This window comes from Crocodylus siamensis, chromosome 7, assembly GCF_052110815.1.
Source record: "Crocodylus siamensis isolate JL-2025a chromosome 7, ASM5211081v1, whole genome shotgun sequence".
NCBI lineage: Eukaryota > Metazoa > Chordata > Crocodylia > Crocodylidae > Crocodylus > Crocodylus siamensis.
This window is the reverse complement of record NC_143401.1, coordinates 82,277,973-82,298,999: the sequence shown is the minus strand read 5'-3', so window position 1 is coordinate 82,298,999 and position 21,027 is coordinate 82,277,973. Positions and strand designations below refer to the sequence as shown.

The window sequence follows — 21,027 nt, the reverse complement described above, 5'->3', positions numbered from 1 at the left end:
CTTGAGAAGCAACCACTCTTCTTGAACTCCCATCTCCCTGGGGTCATGGTCCCTGAGGGCCTGACTGACTAGCCTCTTGAGCTTGTCAAAGTCGGCTTTTCTGAAGTAAGGACTTCTGTGTTGCTGACTGACTTGCCAGCTTTATGGCGGATGGTGAAGGTGATCAGCTCGTGGTCGCTGTCACCCAACTTCCCATCAATCACTAGGTCGCCGATTAGGTCGTCCCCCGTAGCCAGTACCAGGTCAAGCAGCGCTTTGCCTCTCGTTGGCCCATAGACAGGCCATAGACTTCTTGAGTCAGGTAGAGGTCATCCACGCACAAGAGAAAGCTTTGCGCCCGCTCAGATTTAGCTGAGTGATCTTCCCACGAGATGTCCGGGTAATTGAAGTCACCCATGACAACCAAGGTCCTGGAGCAAGTGGCCTCAGTCAGTTCCCGGGCGAACTCCTGGTCAAGCTCGGGACTTTGAGTGGGAGGTCTGTAGTAGACTCCCACCGTTGTGTCCCCTGTGCTGAATTCCCCACGAATTTTTACCCAGAGGGTCTCTAGCTGTCCATGCCGGTCGCCAACATCAGCTTGCAGGGACATGTAGCTTTCCTTCACATAGAGAGCTACACCCCCGCCCCTTTTGTCAACACGATCCCTCCTGTACAGGGTATAGCCCTCTATACCCGTGGTCCAGTCATGGGTGGAGTCCCACCAGGTCTCCGTTATCCCAATGACATCATATTTCTTTGCACTGAGCAGGAGGACGAGCTCATCCTGCTTGTTGCCCAGGCTCCTGGCATTAGTGTACAGGCAGGCAAGTGTGCCCTTGGGGGCTCTTGCCTTGCCCACAGATTGTGCCAGGGCTGGGGCAGGGGTGGGCTCCCTTAAGTGCCTTGGTCCGCTGGCTTTGCAAGGGCCGTTCAGCAGGCCAGCAGGGGCAGTAGTCCCCCCATCCCCCAGCGGGCTTAATTTAAAGCCCGGTGGAGCAGGTCAGCCACCTGGCTGAGAAGAGCCTCCTCCCCAGGGGAGAGAGGTGGAGGCCATCTCTTCCCAGCAGCTCACTGCCTCTCTCGCCAAAGAGCGGGCTGTGGTCATGGAAGCCAAAGCCTTCCCGATAACACCAGCGCCGCAGTCTTTGGTTCACTGCATGGATCCTCCTCTCCCTCCTCAGCCCATAGCCCGAGACTGGGAGGATCGACGAAAACACCACCTGAGCTCCCAGACCCCTAAGCCCTGCTCCCAACTCCCTGTAGCACCTCATGACCTGGCTGGGGGTGCTCCGAGCTGTGTCATTGGTGCCCACATGAATCAGGAGCATGGGGTAGTGGTCTGTAGGCCGGAGGAGCTGCAGGATCCTCTCCACAATATCACGGATGTGGACCCCCGGGAAGCAGCAGACTTCCCGGGTTAAGGGGTCGGGGCGGCAGATTGCCCCTCAGTGACCCGCAGGATGGAGTCTCCCACAACAAACACCTTACGCTTTGTCTTGGGGAGAGCGGGGCCAGTAGCTGCGGTCGAGCCTGGGTTGCCTGCGGGAGCTGGCAACTGCGTGGGCTCTGCTGGGGCTGCAAGAGGTGCGAACCTGTTGCTAAGCTCCGGCGGGGCAGGGGCCTTGGTGCGGCGGGCCTTGGGGCCCTTGACCACCTTGGTCCATGCCCCTGACTGGGCAGAGCGGGAGGTCCCAGAGTCCTCCTTAGTCACGGAGGGAGACGGAGCTCTCCCCTGCGGCTCCCGGGGGAGAAGGGCCTGGCAGTAGGAGTCTATTTCCTGCTCACAGTCCCTGATGGCACGCAGTCTCTGGACTGTGGCCTGGAGCTCCTCCAGCTGGCGTGCCAGAGACCCCAGTAGGGAGCAGACCCCACAAGGGCAGGTGGCCATGCTCCCGGGCCCCAGAGCCTGAAAAAGGGACAGGCAGCCCCCGCAGCCAAGAGCCAGGGGCTCCGTCTGTGTGGAGCCCGGAACCATGGGCTCCGTCTGGGTGGCCGTCTCTGAGGTGCCCAGTGGAGGGGCCGCAGAGCCCGAGGGGACCCTCGGGGTGCGGTGCGTGCCCATCCGTGTCATGCCTCTGGTAGGCTGGCTACGGCTGGGGCTGGCTATGGCTGGGTGGGGGGTCGCAGGCAGGGTCTCATGCCCTCCCACGCCCTCCCCTGCGCAAACTCCACGCTAACTCAAGCGCCTGTTTACGCAGCCTGTTCGCGCGGCTCCGGTCGCGTGGCTCCCTGGGGGGGCTGGGCCAAGTAGGGGCCTGGGTGGGGGCTTGACCCAGCCGGCAGCAGGCAGCAGCCTCCTCCCAGCAAGCGAGGAGTTAACCCCTTCCCACCACGAGCCCGCTTACCTCCGGCTGTGGAGGTAACAACTTAACAACTACTTGGAAAATATAGAGAGAAATGCAATTTCAGTTTTTAAAGTACCAATAAATCCTCTGGATAGGTAGCCGGTTCTTTGACAGTTCTGTTTAGTCTACTGATACCACTGTACAACAAATTGATAAAACTGTGCTTAGAACACTGTGCATTTCTGGTCACTGATGTTCAAAAAACATAAACTGGAACAGATACAATGAAGGACCACTAAAATGGCTGAAGGAATGGAGATCTTGCTAGAGATGCACCGATACATTGGTCTCATATTGGCAATTGTCTTTTTTTTGGCTAATGTGGCCAATTAATGCCCTGTGGATGTGTGCAGCCACAGTGCAGCATGCAAGCAGCCAGGTGTGGCTGGTAAATCTGTTGTGAGGGAAGGGGCGTGAGGCAGATGAGGCCCCAGCAGTGAGGGAGGGAGTGGAGCTGGGGCTGGGGCTGGGGCTGGGACAGAGGCAGGTGCTGCATAGCTGGGGTGGGGCGTGGAATGGAGCCATTAGCAGCTCATCCAGGGGGCACAGGGAGGTCAGCTCCTGCTGCTGTACACACCTCGGGATGACATGAGGGGTATGTGGCTCTGTATCTGTGTGGGGCAAGGGTGGGCTGCTCCTAGGGCTGGGGGGTGCACTGGACTCTTCCTAATGGTGGGCTGGGCCAGTCTGTGCTCAGGGCAAGCAACAGTGGTGCTGGGAAGGTGGCACTGGGGAAGCAATGGTGAATTTTGGGGTGGCTGCAAATCTGTAATCCCCTCCCAGTGCTACCACTGCCTGCCCCCATCATAGCTCCAGCCCAACCCCTCCCCACTGGAAAGAGTTTGTCACCACCCCTGGCCCCAGTCTGCAGCAGGAGGCCACCCTCACCCTGCATGCACATGCAGGACACGCACCCTGCCATGCCCTCCTGGGGTGCATGCAACAGCGGGAGCCACAGCCCCCTCCCCATGCCTCCCCAGCTCCATCTCACACCCCACCCTAGCTGTGCAGCACCTGCCCCTACCCCTGCCCCAGCCCCACTTCCTCCCTCACTGGATCTGTCCTTGCCCCTTCCCCCGGACACTGCTCTCCACGCTGCTCAGCTGCATATTGGAATTGGATTGGTATCAGCTGATATGGCTTGCTAAAAATTGGCCATCAGTATCAGCCCAAAAAATCTCTATCGGTGCACCCCTAGATCTTGCTTTATGAAAGAAGATTTAAAGGAGCTTATCTTAGCAAAACAAAGATTAAGAGAAGAGAAATAAAGAGAAGTTTTGGAATGGTATCTGAACCAGGGCCAAACCTGCATTAACCTTTGAACTGTAAGGCCGTGTCCACAAATGGTGTGGACGTTTGGTTCCCATGGGACAACTAGCAGCAGCAAACTTTGTGCCACCTCTAGTTGTCCTTGGAGAACACCCATGGTTCTGACTAGGCTGTCTCCACTTTTGAGCAGCGCGTGCTGCCCATGCATGCTCTGCTCCACCTTTTTTCCCCACTGGTTTTTTTGACCCCTGGATATCTGAATCTGAATGTGTGGCATGTGACACCACAGATGTGTTTGCAGCACCACATAGCCACACTTGTCTGGATGTGGCCTAATAGTCTTAAGCCTTGAAAAGATATTTTGGGTCATTTTGAGAGAGATTTTAAATATAATATTCCTCACTAAGTTCTGCACATTTGACCTCATGATATTAAAAAGAGCTTTAGAATGAAGAGATAAGAAGACAAGGAAAGAGAAAAGGAAGTTTTTAAAACTGTCCAAACTGTTTGTTAGGTTTGTTTAACAGGGAGGATGGCAAAAGTGGCTTGACCTGGAAATGCTTAATGTGTCAACAGGAGTTTGATATGGGTTGGATAATTTTGTCTGGATTACAACTCTTGACTCATGAAAAAAATATTATAGGTGTCTTGAGCTATCCCTTGCTTTGATCTTCCATGAGTAAGTTACACTTTCCGAATCCTGAGACACTGCATGCTGTTTTCACCTCTTTTTGAAAGGCAACAGTCACCTGAAGGGAGCTGTTATGAAACTAATTTAGTACATGGGCAGTTTAGGTTTTGTTTGAACATGTAGAATTTGGTGATCGTATTCAAATCCAGCCACCAGTGCACAAGTGCAACTTTGGAAAAAAGGTCACTAGGAATTTTACTTTAAAAGTCAATGAGAGGACCAGGGAAAAAGAACTTTTAAATCTTCAGGCAGTAAAAGTGGTTTTATTAATGTGTCCAATGTTCTATTTTAAAATTAGTATGTAAAAAGGTGCATTCACACAAACAAAAAATTAAACCGCTATATTTAGAGCATAGATAGGGAATCAGCTTGAGGTTAAGTAAAGTTTTCTGCTATTTTGTTTTGTTTTTAGTTTACCCAAGAGATGTTCCTTCTTGGAAAGGGACATAGGACAGCGATACATAGCTATTTTTCAATCCCTTCGTTTACATGGAATCACTTCAAGTAAGTTAAAGGTGTGTTTTGTGTCTGAAGAAACCCAGTCTAACATTTTTTCAAACATGCATTTGAAATCATGCTAACAATTCTGTATCTATAAAAGCCCTATATTGGTCAACTCTGCATCTACCTGGTTTACAGAGGCATATATTTCTCTTGCTTACACACAAAATGTATAGGAATACTTTAAAGTGTATTTTTTACAGTCTGGTGCACTTGTCAGAGTTAGAATCAATATCTATCACTAGTTAATTTTTTATATCCTTGAAATGTACATTCCCATCAGTATTCCTGTAAAACCAGCTATAGATCCAACAATGCAAAATAGAACCACATTCTACTTCAGTTCATGAATACTTCCAAAATAGGTGTAGCTATGACCTGCTATTAAAACCAGTAATAATATGTTCTTATTTCAGAGCTTTCACATGCATGTGCACATAGCACCCTAGGAGGAATAATTGTACCGAAATAGGAACAATAACTGGACATTTGGATGACAATGAGAGTTACTAACATGCCAGAGACAGAATGCAAAATGATGTGTAAATCTTGCCCCTGACCCCTCTGACTATTCCTAGATACCCTGCCATAGATACTCCTTACACTGCATCCTTCCATGGATATTTTCAGAATCCTGAGCAAAACCCATGACAATGTCACAACTTCCATACTTGACTGAAGTGTAATGCTGAATCCAAGACATGATTTAAAAAGACTCTCTTACTCTTACAGATGATGAAAGACGGCTTCCAAGATGGAAGCCGTCTTTCATCAAAGGCAGACATTGACGCGGAAATACAACACTGCCTGAAATGTGCGAGCTCAGCCTTTGGATGCCTGAGTAAGCGTCTTCTTAAATCACGACATCCTTGCTGAAACGAAGCTCTTGGTTTATTGAGCCATTGTTGTTCCAGCTCTGCTGGATGGCTTTGAAACTTGAACTACATACAGAAGGCATCTAAAGAGCTTAGAAAAGTACCACCAACAGCGCCTTTGCAAGATCCTACGGATTAGCTGGGAGGATAGATGCACAAACATCAGCGTCTTGGCCAAAGCAAATTCCAACAGCATTAAGGCCATGATCATCCAAAACCAACTTCACTAGACAGGTCATGTCATTCACATGCCTGACTCCCACCTTTCAAAGATAATCTTTTTCTCACTGCTGAAAGAAGGTCGGCAAAGTAGCGGAGGGCAAAGAAAGCACTTCAAAGATACCCTGAAAGCAAACATTAAGAGGTGTAACATCGGCAACAACATTTGGGAGAGCCTTGCTCAGGACCAACCAAAATGGAGGAAGGCTCTTTGGGAGGGACCTTAATACTTTGAAACGACTCATTGACAGGCAGAAGAGGAAAAAAGGAACAGACAAAAAGAATATCCAACGCAGTACCCATCCCTCCTGGAAACACCTGTCCTTACTGCAACAAGACATGTGGATCTAGAATTGGGCTATGGAGCCACCTGTGGACTCACTGTTGAGATCCTTAGAAGACAATCTTACTAGTTTGCGAGTAATCACCCATCATCAATGCTGAATCAGCATACCTTCTGGGGGCTACCTCCATAAAACATGAAAGCCTTTTAGTTATAGCTCAAATAAATTATTCCTTCAGCTGAATTATAGAATCATAGAAAATTAGGGTTGGAAGGGACCTCAGGAGGTCATCTAATCCAACCCCCTGCTCAAAGCAGGACCATCCCCAACTAGATCATCCCAGCCAAAGCTTTCCCTAGCCGGGTTTTGAAAACCTCCAAGGACAAAGATTCCACCCCTTCTCTGGGTAACCTGCTCCAGTGTTTTACTACCCTCCTGGTGAGAAAATGCTTCCTAATATCTAACCTAAACTTTCCTTGCTGCAACTTGAGAGCATTGCTTCTTATGTCATCTGCAACCACTGAGAACAATCTACCTCCATCATCTTTCAAACCCCACTTCAGGTAGCTGAATGAAGGCTGCTATTAAATCCCCTCTCAGTCTTCCCTTCTCTGGAATAAATAAGCTCAGTTCCCTCAGCCTCTTCTCATAAGTCATGTTCCCCATCCCGTTCACCATTTGTGTTGCCCTCTGCTGGACCCTGAAGTGACAGGGGTTTGTGATTTTTTTGGTGTGAGAAATTCCAGGCCTGGGTTTCACACATGGCAGTATGTCTGAGATATTGATGCATTGCAATGTCTTTTTTTGTCTAAACATGCGTGTTATCAGTAATATACCTGTTTTACTTCCTTTTACTATTACAACTTTATTAATTGAACATCCTCTCTCCTTGCATCTACATCCACTAAGGTAAGCATCTAAAGGATTTACAGAAGATTAACTTCTTCCCAGTGCCATGGCTGACACAGATCCTGTCCAACCATTACCATGCAGTGAGTTGGTATACTTTTACACACTTCAAAAATGGGAAATATTTAGTATATACCTAGCTGCTGTAGTTCAGACTATTTTATTTTTACTTGTATTTTGTTCTGAGGTAGCTTTTCAAGGGTCCAATCAGGATTTGGGCCTCACTGATGTCTATACAAGATGCTACTGCACAGTTGTTACTACTCCAGTACAAGTACTAAATAAGTGTTCAGTAACTGGAGTTATTGCACAGTAATGCCGACAAACGTCTTTTAGGGGATGCTACCGCACAGTAGCCTAATAATACTGTGCAGTAGCATATTAGCACTGTCCATGCTGTGATGTGCTACTGCACAGTATTTTTTCAGCTACTGCATAGTCATCTCATGTAGATGCACGCACTGTGTACAGAAACTTGTACAAACAAGGAGTAGGTGAATACCTCTGCCTTGAAAAAGCTTGTAGTCTCATTTCTTTGAATTTCTCCTACTTGAAATTGCTTTGTCAAACTTTGCATTTGAACTGAAGGTATGATAGAGGAGAGTATGGTGTGTTGATGTAAAGGGAAAGAGAAATGAGAAAAATAATTTGGATTATATAGATGAGTGCTACATGTCACAGACTGTCCAGCCATGACTTCTTTATTCTTCTGTAAGTTTATGAAGAACGGTGATTTGCCCTTCCATATATAAACACCCAACTATTCTTTTGGAGAGATACTATTACCTTTAACAATTTAATGGATACTTCTATTGTTTTGCTTTAGTACACTTTTCACAGGTGGAGTCAAATTCAGGTTTTGTGTAGGCAGATACAGCTCCCATTAAAGTCAAGAACCCTTCCAAAATGGGGAAGGAAAAAGAGGAACAGCATTTAACTTGAACCATTACAAAGGATGCACTTCCATTGCATGTTGATCCCCTGCCACATCTCCCTCAAGAGCTTTGCTGCAGTTGCAGTCATGTAGCACTGTGGATCTCAGACAGTTTCTGATGAGGATATATCATGTATGGAACTCGGTGCTGCTGTGAAAAAAACCCCCAGTGAAGTTATCATGAAATAGAAATGTGAATCAAGACTCTCTTACCCTAGCTTTTTACAGCATAAATGCTCAATGTTTTGGAAGTCTTTTTACCTGCAAAAGTCCTTATTCTCCATTGCCTTACACCTTCTGTGGCAGGATCTACCAATACAAAGTGTTTAATGCTGCCATTATGACTAGATGTAATTTTCCAACTCACTCACAGTTGCTTTGCAGAGGTGTAAAATACCACACAAGGTGCAAAGCTGTAAGAGAATTGGGCCTCCTGTCATTAATTGCTTTACTGATTCATAGTATGGGGAAAGATTCTAACTGGGTGTGTCTACATATTCATTAATGCACCGTATAGTTCTAAACTCATGCTACTAGCAGTAGCACCCGCACCTGGGTTTTTAGTGGCTCTTATTGCACAATTATTAGGCTACCGAGCAGCTAGTGTCTCATGTAGACATGCCCACCAAGTGCTAGATCTGTTGCTAATTAGATTGCCTCACTGTGAAAACAGCAGAAAAGATGTACCTAGGTTTATATTTATTTTAAAGAATGTTTTAATCCATAGACTTCATAATTATTGGCATACTTTATTTTCCTTTCAGCTGGAAAGTGGTGGTGACATGCCATTCCAGAAAGATTTTTCCACACAAGCTGTGAGATTTGGTCTGGTACTTAAGCAGGTATGTAAACAAATAAATAATAAAATATCTAGATTTTATTCTGTTTCTCTGTGGATAACAAGTATGTTATGCGTGTAATGTGCATATTCCTGGAAAATTGTGAATTACATACTTTTTACTGTACAAAATGACAGCTGCTTGCTAGGATCTCAGATCTGTAGCTCCTAATGTCAAAACAAATGAAGTAGGACTAGCTACATTCATTAGGACAATTAAAAGTATTTTCTAAGTATGAGACAGAGTAGACCTGCTAGAATATGTATCCTAATTCAAAATCTCACTTTTCAGTACATTGATGGACCCTGAAGGTAGAGGGTAATTTGGTAGTGGCAAAGTATAGATAGGGTTATATGAGAGCAGTAAATAGTAATGGGAACTGCTTTATTTACAAGTCGTTAGCCCAAATCCAGTCTGGATTGGCAGTGACCAAAAATGAGTGTTCAGAAGTGTATGGGTGTGACCGTGCCCATTGCAACCAACATGAGCTGAACTTTCCAGTTGACTTCAACAGACACTGAATCAAGCTTTGTATGAATTGACAGTATCTACATAATATGCTGGGTGATTGATTATCTCTCTAATGTATGACAGTTTGAGTCCAGTTCGAAGTAGTCCAGATGTCTACAAGACAGAATTCACAGTCACAATTGACTACGAATTAACTTAAATCCTGAAGGTTTAAGATTTAAAAGGCCTTGTGTTGGCCTTTTGCAGATGGAGGGGTACTTTTAACACTGGATTCATTGCTTTTAGTCTGTCACAGTTCAAGGCCTTCTGACCATCCCATGCTAATCTCCTGATACTTCTCCATCCTAATTGCTAAATATAGCTGAAACACTTTTGAATTTAGCAAGATTGCAGAAGCACAGAACAGCTGGTCACAAACCACGAGCTTCAAGAGACAATCCCACGTACCTAAGATTTCCCCCAGACTTTAGGAAACTGTCTCTTACGACCTTGCACAGCATGGTTTCAACTTAACAATGTTATATGTCCTTATTTGTTATAATGTGAATGTTTTAATAAATTCCTTTTATACTTTTCTATTACTTTAAAGATAATTTGGGAGGATCTATTGTTTTCTTCTATGTGACAATCATAATGAATGATAGCTTTCCTATTATTGGCTTCTTTGTGATATTTGTCCACATAATTTTGAGATTACTCTGGATAGAGGTTTTTTCTATTTTAATTGCCCTTTAGGAGCCAAGATATCATGAGGAAATAATTTCCATTTATGGATTCTTCTTTGAGATAAAAGCAATCAGACATGAAGCTTCAATGTACAGTTTTTACATTAAAGTAAGACAGAAACATCATTTGCATTATGTAAATTCTGTTTTATGAAACGACCTTGCCTTATAATAATTTGAGGTTGAGGTAATAATTTGAGGTTAAGAATAAAGGTAGACAGTTGTACTGCGGGGTTATGTGAGGGTATAGTACAGTACAAATGTCTTCATGTGTTCCCTTCCTTCTGGCTGCAAAATGATTTTTCACATGTGCAAAACATACCATGATTTTAGTTGCAGAACTGGCAGTACTAAAATACCAGGAGGAAGGGTGTTTTCTCGGTTATTTAAACAGCTGGTAATCAGGAAATACTGGAAAATCTATAAACAGACTATCTGTTTATGATTTGCTTGGCCAGTTTTGAGAATAATAGGTTTCTGAGTGTCTAAATATCCGTAGATATGCACCAGTGACTCCTTTTCGTGAAAATGTATCTTCTTGCATTTTCTTTGTACTGGATCAGCAATAGGGCAAAGAAGAATTGGCATGATCCAGTACTTGATATAGCTTCTACTTCTTTTTCCTGTAACAGGTAAATGTTCAGAAGTGTGCTTTTAAAAGCTCCCTAGCATCAATAATAAAATGATATTGTGGTAGATATAGTTACCACTTCAACTGTTCTTCTTCCTGTAAAGAGTCTGGTTCTAATAAACTGTCAAAAAAGTAACTTTTCTTTGTGGGCTATTACATGGTGCTCACTTCTATTTCTGAATCCGGTGACTTGTTTTTAGCTTCCATTTACTTTAAATGGCTTCATTTGTTTAGCCAAAATGACCACTTTAAATCGTTACTAAGTTTGGTGATGGTTGTAAATACAGAGGTCACAGTACATGTGGCCTAATCCTGCAAGTCTACAGCATAATGAGCTTTCCATTGCTTCTAATACTTACAGACAGTAATCCTGCAGTCAAAATTCCCAGCAATCATCAGGGCTAGGGACAGAAGTTACACATAAACTGTTTAAGTGATCAGAAACCAGTTCAAATCTGTAGCACAGCAAAAGTTAAGTGCACTTAAACCACTTTCAAAATGGCTGAAACTGGTTTAAGATAAACCTGGTTGGATGTGGTATCAGACTGGACTGATTTATGTTAAATCAGTTTATGGAACTTCTGTCCCAGAACCCTTCTTGATTCCAGTTAGCTCAGTCCTCCAGCATCCCAGGATGCTTTGCAGCCTTGGGCTATGCTGTGTGCTCCAGCAGAACAGAGTTAGCCTGACCCCTGTGCTCCCTAGCTGGAGCACTACCACTGCTTCAGCTGACTGAGAAGGGGGTGGGGGAGAAACCCGAGTCCGGACCCCAGCTAGGTCTGCCTGGTGAGGGAGAAGCAGCCCCTCACAGGCTTTTTCTATGCTAGAACAGAGAGTGGGAGGGAATGGCCAAGCCCTGGCCCAAGCCAGCACACTGAGGCAGAGGAGGGGGAGGGGGGGCTTAAACCCCCCTCACTGGCCTGCATGGGACCCCAGTTGGGGTCTTCCTGGTGGGGGTGAAGCAACCCTTGCCAGGCTTATCCCTACTCCCTGCTCAAGTAGACAGTGGCAGGGAGAGGGGCATGGCAGGATGAGGTGGAAGGGAGGAGGGGTGTTTAAACTCCCCCTTCCCCCTGCAGACTCCAACTGGGGTCCCATGCAGGCCAAGGAGGGGGCTAAAACCAATCCCTTCCCATTCTGCCTTGGCATGCCAGCCCGAGCTGGGGTCTGGCCAACTCCTTGCTCTCTGCTTGAGCAGGGAAAAGCTTGACAGGGGCTGCTTTGCCCCTGCCAGGCAGACCCTGACGGGGGCCAGTGTGGGTCAGGGTGGTGATTTAAACACCCCCATATCATACTTGGAGGGCCAGGTGGGGCCTGGCCGCACCCCTCCTCTGCTTGAGTGGGGTAAGGAGAAAAAGCCTCACTCGGCTTCTCTCTCTGCTTCCCTCCCTTCCCTTCAGCAGTAGCCAGCAGGCAAGGAGGCATGCTGTACCACCCTCCAGCTTCTGGCATGAGCCATTGCAGGCATGTGGCTGCATTTCTGGAATTAAAAGTGAATGTCTGTTCACTTGCTTCTTAGTTCAGTTTAGACTAACTGGCAAAGATTGAATTGATTCAGCCTTGGGCTTTTTGACTGTCTGTTCTTAGCCTGGGAGTTTCACACTTTCAGAGTTTAGCCCAAGATTAGCAATTAAGGAGGTATGCTGAAAAATGTTTGAGCGCCACCAAAGTAACATGAAAGGTCAAAGTTACTGTACAGAATCTAGACCAAATTTATTTTCTTTTGTTATATGGACATTTAATTACTTGCATTTCTACAACCAGATTTATCCCTGTTATATAAAAAGCTGGGACACAACCAACATCAGTTAAGTCCCACACACTTATGTAACTCTGAATCTTGAATCCAGTGTCTTTCTTTCAGAAGGCTTACCAAGTGCTTTAGAAATTTTTAACTAATCCTGCATCCCCTTACTCAGATCAGCCTCCAAGTGATTTTTAAACTAGGATTCAGACATCTTATACAGAGGGCCTGCAAATATATAGGGCCTCTATATACACTTATCACTGAAACATGTTTAACTGCTTAATAGCTCACAACAGTCCTAAAGGATGCCAAAACTCAGGATAAGATCGCTTGAGAACTGCTTCCATTTGAAATTACAAGAGTTTTTAGGCAGGCAAAATGCAATTACCCAATATTTGGCATGAGAAAGTGCCACTTTTGGCAAGAGCTGTAAGAACGTTAATGACCATTCAGGGCACTCGCCTTGAGTTTACCATCAGTCAACAGCATAGTAGGCCAGTGCAAAATGGCTAGTATTTGGTTTGGATTCAGATTCAGCCAATTCGAATCACTGTCCTGATTCGATCTGGCCAAATCTGATTCAGAGATTCGGCTGCTGCTGAATCTCTGAATCAGCCGGGCCCATCCCCCTGCCCGCTCTCTCAGCCCGGCAATGGCTACCCCAGCTGCCCCAGCTCCTGGCTCTTTTTTGTTTAAAAAAAAAAAGCCCCAACTCAGAGTGGTGAGTCCCGGGGCTTTTCTTGGGTTTTTTTCATAAAGGGCCAGAGTTGGCCCAGGCAGGGCACCTGTGGAGGAGCCAGGGGAGTGAGGAGGATCGGGGGGCTCGTACAGAGCCCCCATGCATGGGACAGTGGAGGGCAGCAGGGATTGTCCCCCAGCCTGGCAACACCCAGTGAGCCGGAGCTTTTTTTTAAAGTACTGGAAACTGGGGTGGGTGGGGGCAGCCATAGGGGGCTGGGGGAGCAGACAAGGGTTGGATGGTGGCTGGGGGGAGTGGGGGGGCTGGCAGGGGTCCCCCATGGTCCCTTCCCAGATCGCCCTCCCCCACCCCTAGTACTTACCATCTGGAGTCAGCTGATACTCCCTGCTGCAGCCACCAGAGACTGCCCGAATCATCAAAGCTGTCTGAATCTTTGCCGAAGAGTCGGACCTTTAAATTGGTCCTCTGCTTCAATTCAGATTTGGAGATTCAGCCACCGAATTGAGCTGAATCTCCTCCGATTTGAATCGCCACTCAAAGCTTCACACAGACCTAGAGTATAGCACCAGAAGCATTTCATCTTGTTTATCACAAGCATGGACACGGTCACCAGTGCAGTAGAGAATTAGGGAACGGCATACAACCTGTTGAGTCAGTGATGAAATTCCATACTATTCATAGAGACAGATGTTCTTGGAGGGCTCTAATTCAAGCAATCCTTGGTCAGCTGTTATTTAGGTCAGTTAGCATGGTTGTGTACTTTATTTTTCCCTTTTATAAGCAAATATCACTGCCACATTGTACACTGCCCGTTATTGACTGAAATATCTGCAATGTCTTTCCAGAGAGTAAAACACACAGACCCAGTTTTATCTTTTCTTGCTGCTGAATGTAACTGTGTAAGCCTGAGGCAGGAGCGTGAAGTTAAATATGAAATAAAAGCACACTACCTGATCAATGGGAAATGGAGGGAATTCAGTACTGATAAACTTACCCAAAAATTTGGAGTTACAAAACCATCCTGCAAAAGCCAGGTAAGTATTTAGAAAATATTCTGTTTTATGTGTTAGTAAACAGGGACCACAAACATTGCGTTTTAGGTAGCACATACCACCTTGCATGGATAGACACCTGCAAGGTAGTATGAGTATGAATGTCTTAAAAGTCACTACCAGTAAGCAGCAGTTAGTTTAAACAGCTATCTCATTCAGACTGCTAGCAATTTCTTTTATGGCATATGTATTTCGTTGCATCACTTACTTATCCTAAGCAATCTGTGTATTACAATTAACTGACTTGAAGCTTCAAGGTGGTTCTGTAGTAGGAACAAGATCACAGTGTAATGATATAAATGTAATCTTCCTGAAAGCGTATGTTTTGTTTATCAGTGCCACTATTTCTAACAATCCCCGTGGCAAGCTGAACAGTCTTTATCTGAAGTTAATGAAGATGAACATGGAGCACATCTAACACTTCACAAAAGTGCTCAGCATTATGCAGTTCCCCTGATTCCTAGTCTTGTACTCTAATCCTCTAAACCCTAATTTATCTGGATAAAAGGAGCAAATTACAAATCCCTATGAAAACACATGGCCTTTAAATGTCAAGACCTCTCTTCAGGCAAAAAGCCATTTAAGAATTCTGTGGTTCATCTGCAGGTGTCCCTACCATGACTTTTGGCTAATTCAGAATCCAAAAGTCTTTTTTTCATTCTACCTTCAGTACTCTCCAAAGACCAGGTATAGCTCTCACTCCTTCCTAAAAAAGCATCAATGCCCAGAGTTACCACTTTTTCATTTAGAGGGAAACTGGCTCTCCATTTTATTTCAAGAAATCAATATTGCAATGTTATAGCTGAACCAAACATTAAATAATTATTTGTTTTGTATTTAACTCACCAATGATCAGTTTGATAAATACCGTGCTGCTAACTTTTGTTTTGTGTGTAGGTCCTCAAAGCATGGATACCATCAATTCCCATCTATGTGACGTATGCTCTTCTTTTTCCATCGTCTTAATTCACTAAAAGTATACTAGGGTTCTGTTGCTTGAAGAACTGATTCCAGTACCTGATATGATCATCTAGTAGAATGTCTTATGTAAAGGGTGCATTCTGCTTAGCCAACTAACCACATTTGTCAGAGCATGAAAATAAACAACTGCAACCTTTCCTCAAGTCATGCTCATTTCAGAAATTAATTCAGCCAACAGCCTGTTTCCATTACCCATATTGCTGCAAATTGTCAATTTCCTTTTTTATTAGATATGGACTCAGATTACAAACCAAGATCTAGATCTTGTCGCAGAAAGTTTTGAGGGAGTTCAGACCTGGTATTTCCCACAACTCCATGGAATGTTTTTTAGTTTAAGGTAAATGAATAATATTTTCCAAGTGGGCTGCAACCTCAAAAAAAAAAAAAAAAAAAAGACCCCCTCCAACTCCTAGAAAGCCATAAATGGGGCTGAGCTAAGTCAGTAGTGGAACTTACTTATTTCTACCCTCCAATGCCTTTTTACCCTTGGTAAAAAAAGTTTGTGTACTTTGCACACTATTACATAGTTTACAGCAGCATTTGCTGTCTGTAAATAAGATCTCTTTAGCTTCATTCAGAATGGACAAAATAAGAAGCACCTGGTTGAAAACCTAGTCCTACTGAAGTCCCTGGGATTTTTCTACTGACTAGTGTAATGTCAGGATTTTGCCCTTGGTGTGAAATCCCCACCACATGCAGATCTGCACAGAACCCCATATTTAGTAGGGCTGTGCAAAACGCCAACAGTTTGTTTTGGTTTCGGGTTAGCATTTCAGAGGGTCAGTGTTCGTTTCGGTGTTTTGTAAGGCTGTCTGAAACAGCTGTGTTTTGTTTTGTTTTGTATTCAGTGTTTCAGAGGGACAATGATTCATTTTGGTGTTTTGAATCACTGTCCTATTTTGTTTCGGCTGAAACTGTTTCAGAGCTGTTTTGGAATTTTGACTATTTCGGCCATAAGCTATAATGGGGAATTACAAAGCTGCCCATAACTCTGTATTTCTTCCCTGATTTGGATGAAACTTGGAGTGATTCTAGCCCCTGCTGAGGCCATGAAGCCTACCAGGTTACAAAGAGATAGGTGCAGGGGTTTCTGGGAAACTGCACCTCACACTTGTGACCTGTGACTTGGTGTGGTAAGGCGCAGCGGGGTAAAAACTGCAGGGATGGTAGCCCCTGTTCTCACCCTCACAACTCCACTACAAACAATAATCCTCATCCCTCTCAAAGATCTTACAGGTCTGGGCTTTCCCCAGCCAGGACTGTGCAGTGGCTAGAGGTTATCACGTACCTCCTGCTCCTACCCACCTTTTACCAGGGAGGTTCACCGTCCTGGCATTTCATGGGACTGACGTGCCACTGGCAGTCCCAGCAGGTCTCCCGACCCTGGCAGGGTGTAGTTTTAGGTCAAGCCCAGAATGATGTGGGGTCTCTTCCTCCCCATATAGCCTCAGCTTTGGAACTTCCCAGTTCTTCCTGGCACGGGAGCTCGGCAGGGAGATGTTCTTCCCCTGCTGGCTGGTAAGAAACTAATCTGCCACCTCCAGCTCTGACAGCAGGACATTAAATGGCTGCCTTCGTTAGCATCTGTCCTGCTACATACATAGCCCCTTGATATCTTTTATTAGACCAACTGAATAGTTGGAGAAATTCTTCTTTGTGAGCTTTTGGGTTTTAAAACCCTTTGGCAGGCTGAGGAAGCATCTAGTTGGAGGGTGTGTTTGTGTGCTTTTCCTGGATGGAAGGAATAAAGAAGCCAGAAGCTGGCTCGTAATGCAGACAAGGAAACCAGTCTGTGAAAATGGAAATGGAGGTGTCACAGGGTGAAAGACAGGCTGGGGAGGGGTGGTGGTGGGGGAAATGTAGCAGGTAAAAGTGGAGAGGTACCTGCTGCTACCTAGGGAGTCAGATGTCCAGAAGGTTGTAGTGTGTCCTAAATCCAGTGTCTATATTATGTTCATGAGTTTCTGTATCTAGGAGTTTGATGCATTAAATTCATAGTCCCGTCTGTGAAAAGTGGTTTGTAAATTCAAACAAGCACTGAACCTCACTAACTCCCTCACCAGAAGCCAACTCCCTACAACCCAAAACACACTGAATGGATCCAGGCCATGCCATGACAAGAAATGCAAAACCTGCAAACATTTCTCCAATATTCCCACAAACTGCACACCAGAATCCATCCAAGACAAGACAAGAATACCAAACTACCTGTGGGGGCACGTTTCTCACAAGAGAACCATTCTGTCTCCAGTCTCTCAGGTCTGATCCTCAAAGGGAATTTACAAACCAATTTCCTAGACATTTCCTGGTGTCAGTCCCATCAGGCTTCCCGACCCTGGTGTACCAAACCCTGTTTTTGGTTTTGGTGGGTTTTTTTATTGATTGATTGATTGATTTTTATTTTTAAAATACATTCCCACCCCTTCCCCAGCCGTTTCTGACTTTCTCTCTGCCCTCTCTATCCCTTTATAAGTAATTACAAGTAGTATTAGGTAAGCTAAATTCTTGTATACTATTATTGTAATAAGCCCCTTTTTTTATATATTGTAAATAGTGTTGTGTTATGTTTGTATTGATTTTTACTGTTTTAAATTGTATTCTTATCATTTGTGCATTGTTTTTTTTTATTGTTTCATATAAATATTGTATGGTTTAGGCCTGTGTCTGTAAAGTGATGTTAATTATCCATTCCCATCTTGTCCCCATGCCTTGTTGGGTAAGTACGTGGCAATTCTGTAACCTCTCCCATGTAAATTGGTTTTCTTTGAATGCCTGAAACAAAAGAGTGAATGGATGAGTGAAACACAATGGTAGCAGGACCCCCTACTAAATCACCCCACCATCAAAACCAATACCTGGATAAATGACCCAGCCATTGGAACCACCATCAGCATTCAAGAAACAAAAGATGAGGCAACCCACCATTGTGCCAAGACTGCCATTGCCTGGACAGGCCCTCCCTGTAGGAGATCAGAGGTAGTGAAGACTGACTCCTTGTCCATCTGGACCAGCACCACGCCACACCACCTATCCACCCAGAGGCCTTGCTGGCAACCCCCTCTGGACAATACCTGCTGGACAAAGACTCCTTTCTAGCCTGGATAGGCAGCTATCACCCCCCAACACGCTCTTCAACCAAGGACTTGGACTCTTTTTCTCTTCCCTACTTGGACTCCAACCCTTCCACTGAGTCTCTTTCTCCTGCTGCCATGGTGAGTGTGTGTAGGAACCAAGCTGTACAATACAGTGTTCATTTAATAAAACTGTTATTTGGACCCCTGAGTTGGGTTTTGCTTTACTGTGTTTCAGCCCTGCTCCAATCTCTGCTCCTCGCCCCTCTAACTTCTGTCTCATTTTCTCCTCTCCTGCTTCTGGCTCACTGCCACCTCTAATACCTGTCCCATGCTCCTGTGCCTCCAGCTGTCCTGAGGTCTTCTCTCCCTGCAAGCCTGTGTTTCTTTGCCATTGTCTCACCCCAACCCCTGATCTTTGCCACAGCTATTGTCTCACCCCCACTGCCTTTTCCCCGATCTCTGCCACTGTTATTGCCTTTTCCCCTGATCTCCCAACTTTATGCCTCTGTCTTCTGGCTGTTTCCTCTTTGCCACTGGGCTTTCCCCCCCACCCCCCCGCTTCCACCCCGGCACTAGGTGACCCTGAGTAACCCCCAGGGCCACTTGACTTTAAGTAACCCCAAGCCTCAGTTCCTCAGCCAGCTTCTCTCTAGTTTATTGGTTCTAATCCCAGTTCCAGCAATCTTACTCCTTATGCTTTTTCTCTCTCACCTTAACCTTCTCCCAGGTACCCCAAACACACACATCAAGTTAGGAACTCATGGGTGTGTGAGATATATGAATTAGTGATCTGTGTATGTGTATTGGGTGTGTGGGTATTGACAACTGATGTCTAGTGTGTGGGTGTATACACCTAATGTGTGTGTATGTACCTAATTAATGTTTGAGTATGTGCAAGTGCAATTGTACACCATGCCCTCCTGTCTAGCAGCATGATATTGAGATCCTGAGCATTGGCTTGACCCTACAGGGCAACACTGGCAGGGTGCAGTTTGAGTGGTCATGTCCAGAACCTGAGGCCACCTCCTTCCCCATAGTCCCAGCCAATACCTCCAGGTTCATCCTGGCACAGGAGCTCAGCAGGGACATGTTCTTCCCTTGCTGGCTGGTGATGCAGTGAGTGCTGCCTCCAGCTCTGAAAGCAGGGCATTAAATGCTTTAAAAAAATGGAAATAGGTGCAGACAGAGGAAATAGGTGTGGACAGAGTGAGGAGGGTGTACTCCATCTGCAGGTGGAGCTTGGAGAACCCCAGCAGTGGGAGATTCACCTTGAGGAACACCAGCTGCTCCACCAAACCACGATCTAAGCAGATGCGGTGGGGGGTCACAACATCCCCAGCAATGCTGAACACCCTCCCACTTGGAACACTGGTGGGTGGACAGGGCAGGTGTTTCTGGGCAACCGTGGCCAGATCCTGCCACATCTGTCTGCAGTTTGCCCAGTAAGCCAAGGGGTTGCAGTCTAGTGGCTCCACACCCTTGCTGAGATAGGGAGCCACTGAGGTCTTGGTGCTACCTGCCCAATGCTGGGGTCTGGTGTGTCTGGACCCCACCATTGAAGCCATGCCCTTGGCCCACATTGGTGGTGCTTGTCATGGAGGAGATTGGCCGCTGCTAGGAGTGGTAGCACGGGAATGTGGACCCTGCTCTTCCACATCCCCTCACCTGCGCCCTTATGCCTCCTGGACTGTTCACCAGCACCTCCGCCCAATGATTCAGGGTTTTTTTGGTGCACGCACTCCTCTTCACCCTCAGGTCACACATGGCTGCCAGCATGTGGACCGTACTGGACCACAATGGATCCAACCATTTCTTGATGCCCTTCCTCAGCTGCTTCACCAATGCCTGCACCTCTGGTGAAAGCGGCGTGCCTCAGCCAGGAACATCAGAATTTCTCCATTTGGTTCTCAAGTTACCTCACTATGGGGATCACCTGGCTAAGGAGGACTTCACCAGCACTGACTCCCAGTGGCCTCAAGGAATGGTTTGAGGACCACTAAGATCTGGGAGATGGTATCCCACTCTGTTTTGGTAAGCTGGCCACTGATCCCATTCTCCCTGAGCAAGGCCATCTCATGGATGGCCTTCTGTTGCTTCACCAGTCTTTCTAGCATCAGGCATGTCGAGTTCCATTGAGTCTCCACATCCTGCATGATTTTGTGCTGTGGGGCACTCAGGTCTGCCTGTTTTTCCTGCAGCATCTTGACCCACTTGATGCTATGGCGTAAGTAGTCTGCCACCTTCCTGCACTTCGAAATGAGTTGGCCAGTTGTGACAGCACCATCACCAGAAGCCCTGTCCCCCTCCAAGGCATCCCTGACTATGAGGTGGAACTTGTGTGCCACATAGCGGATGTCCTGCTGAAGGTGGTGCATGTGGGCACTTGGTAGGATGAGCTGCCTGAATCCTGGCCACTCAACTAAGGAGAAGGGCTTGCCATCCAAAGCAAGTATCTCCCTGATGCTCTTGGTGTTCTCACTTGCCCTGGGAATGCACACCCCTTTGTCTTTGCCTTTCCCCCACTGGTCAAGGGTGGCCTGCCTCTGCTTTGGGGGAACAGGGGCTTTGGGGCAAGAGGGGGACTTCTTTTGGGGCATGCTCCCACTGATGCCAGGCTGAAAAGGAGAAAGGGCCAAGGGGGTGGTGCCTGCAGAGATGCATCAACATCCCTGTGGCACTGTAGTGTTTTTCCTCCTTGCCCTGGCTGGTCTTAAGCCTGCAGTGCAGGCAGATATCATACCTGGGATTATCTGCCACCTCAAAATGATCTCACACCACACTACCCCCTTGCTTTTGGGGTG

The 21,027-nt window shown here is 46.1% G+C and overlaps 1 protein-coding gene across 1 annotated transcript in view; it reads left to right on the top strand.

The window, feature by feature from the left end:
- Positions 1–18,369, top strand: part of BTBD16 (BTB domain containing 16) — a 55,338-nt gene extending 36,969 nt beyond the window's left edge. The window contains exons 12-18 of the mRNA XM_090058729.1: positions 4,697–4,799; positions 5,518–5,626; positions 7,073–7,155; positions 8,771–8,848; positions 10,052–10,150; positions 13,965–14,153; positions 15,069–18,369. Coding sequence (XP_089914855.1) covers positions 4,697–4,799; positions 5,518–5,626; positions 7,073–7,155; positions 8,771–8,848; positions 10,052–10,150; positions 13,965–14,153; positions 15,069–15,137 — 730 coding nt within the window. The 3' untranslated portion in view covers positions 15,138–18,369. The remainder of the gene's footprint in view (positions 1–4,696; positions 4,800–5,517; positions 5,627–7,072; positions 7,156–8,770; positions 8,849–10,051; positions 10,151–13,964; positions 14,154–15,068) is intronic.
- Positions 18,370–21,027: the final 2,658 nt, after the last annotated feature.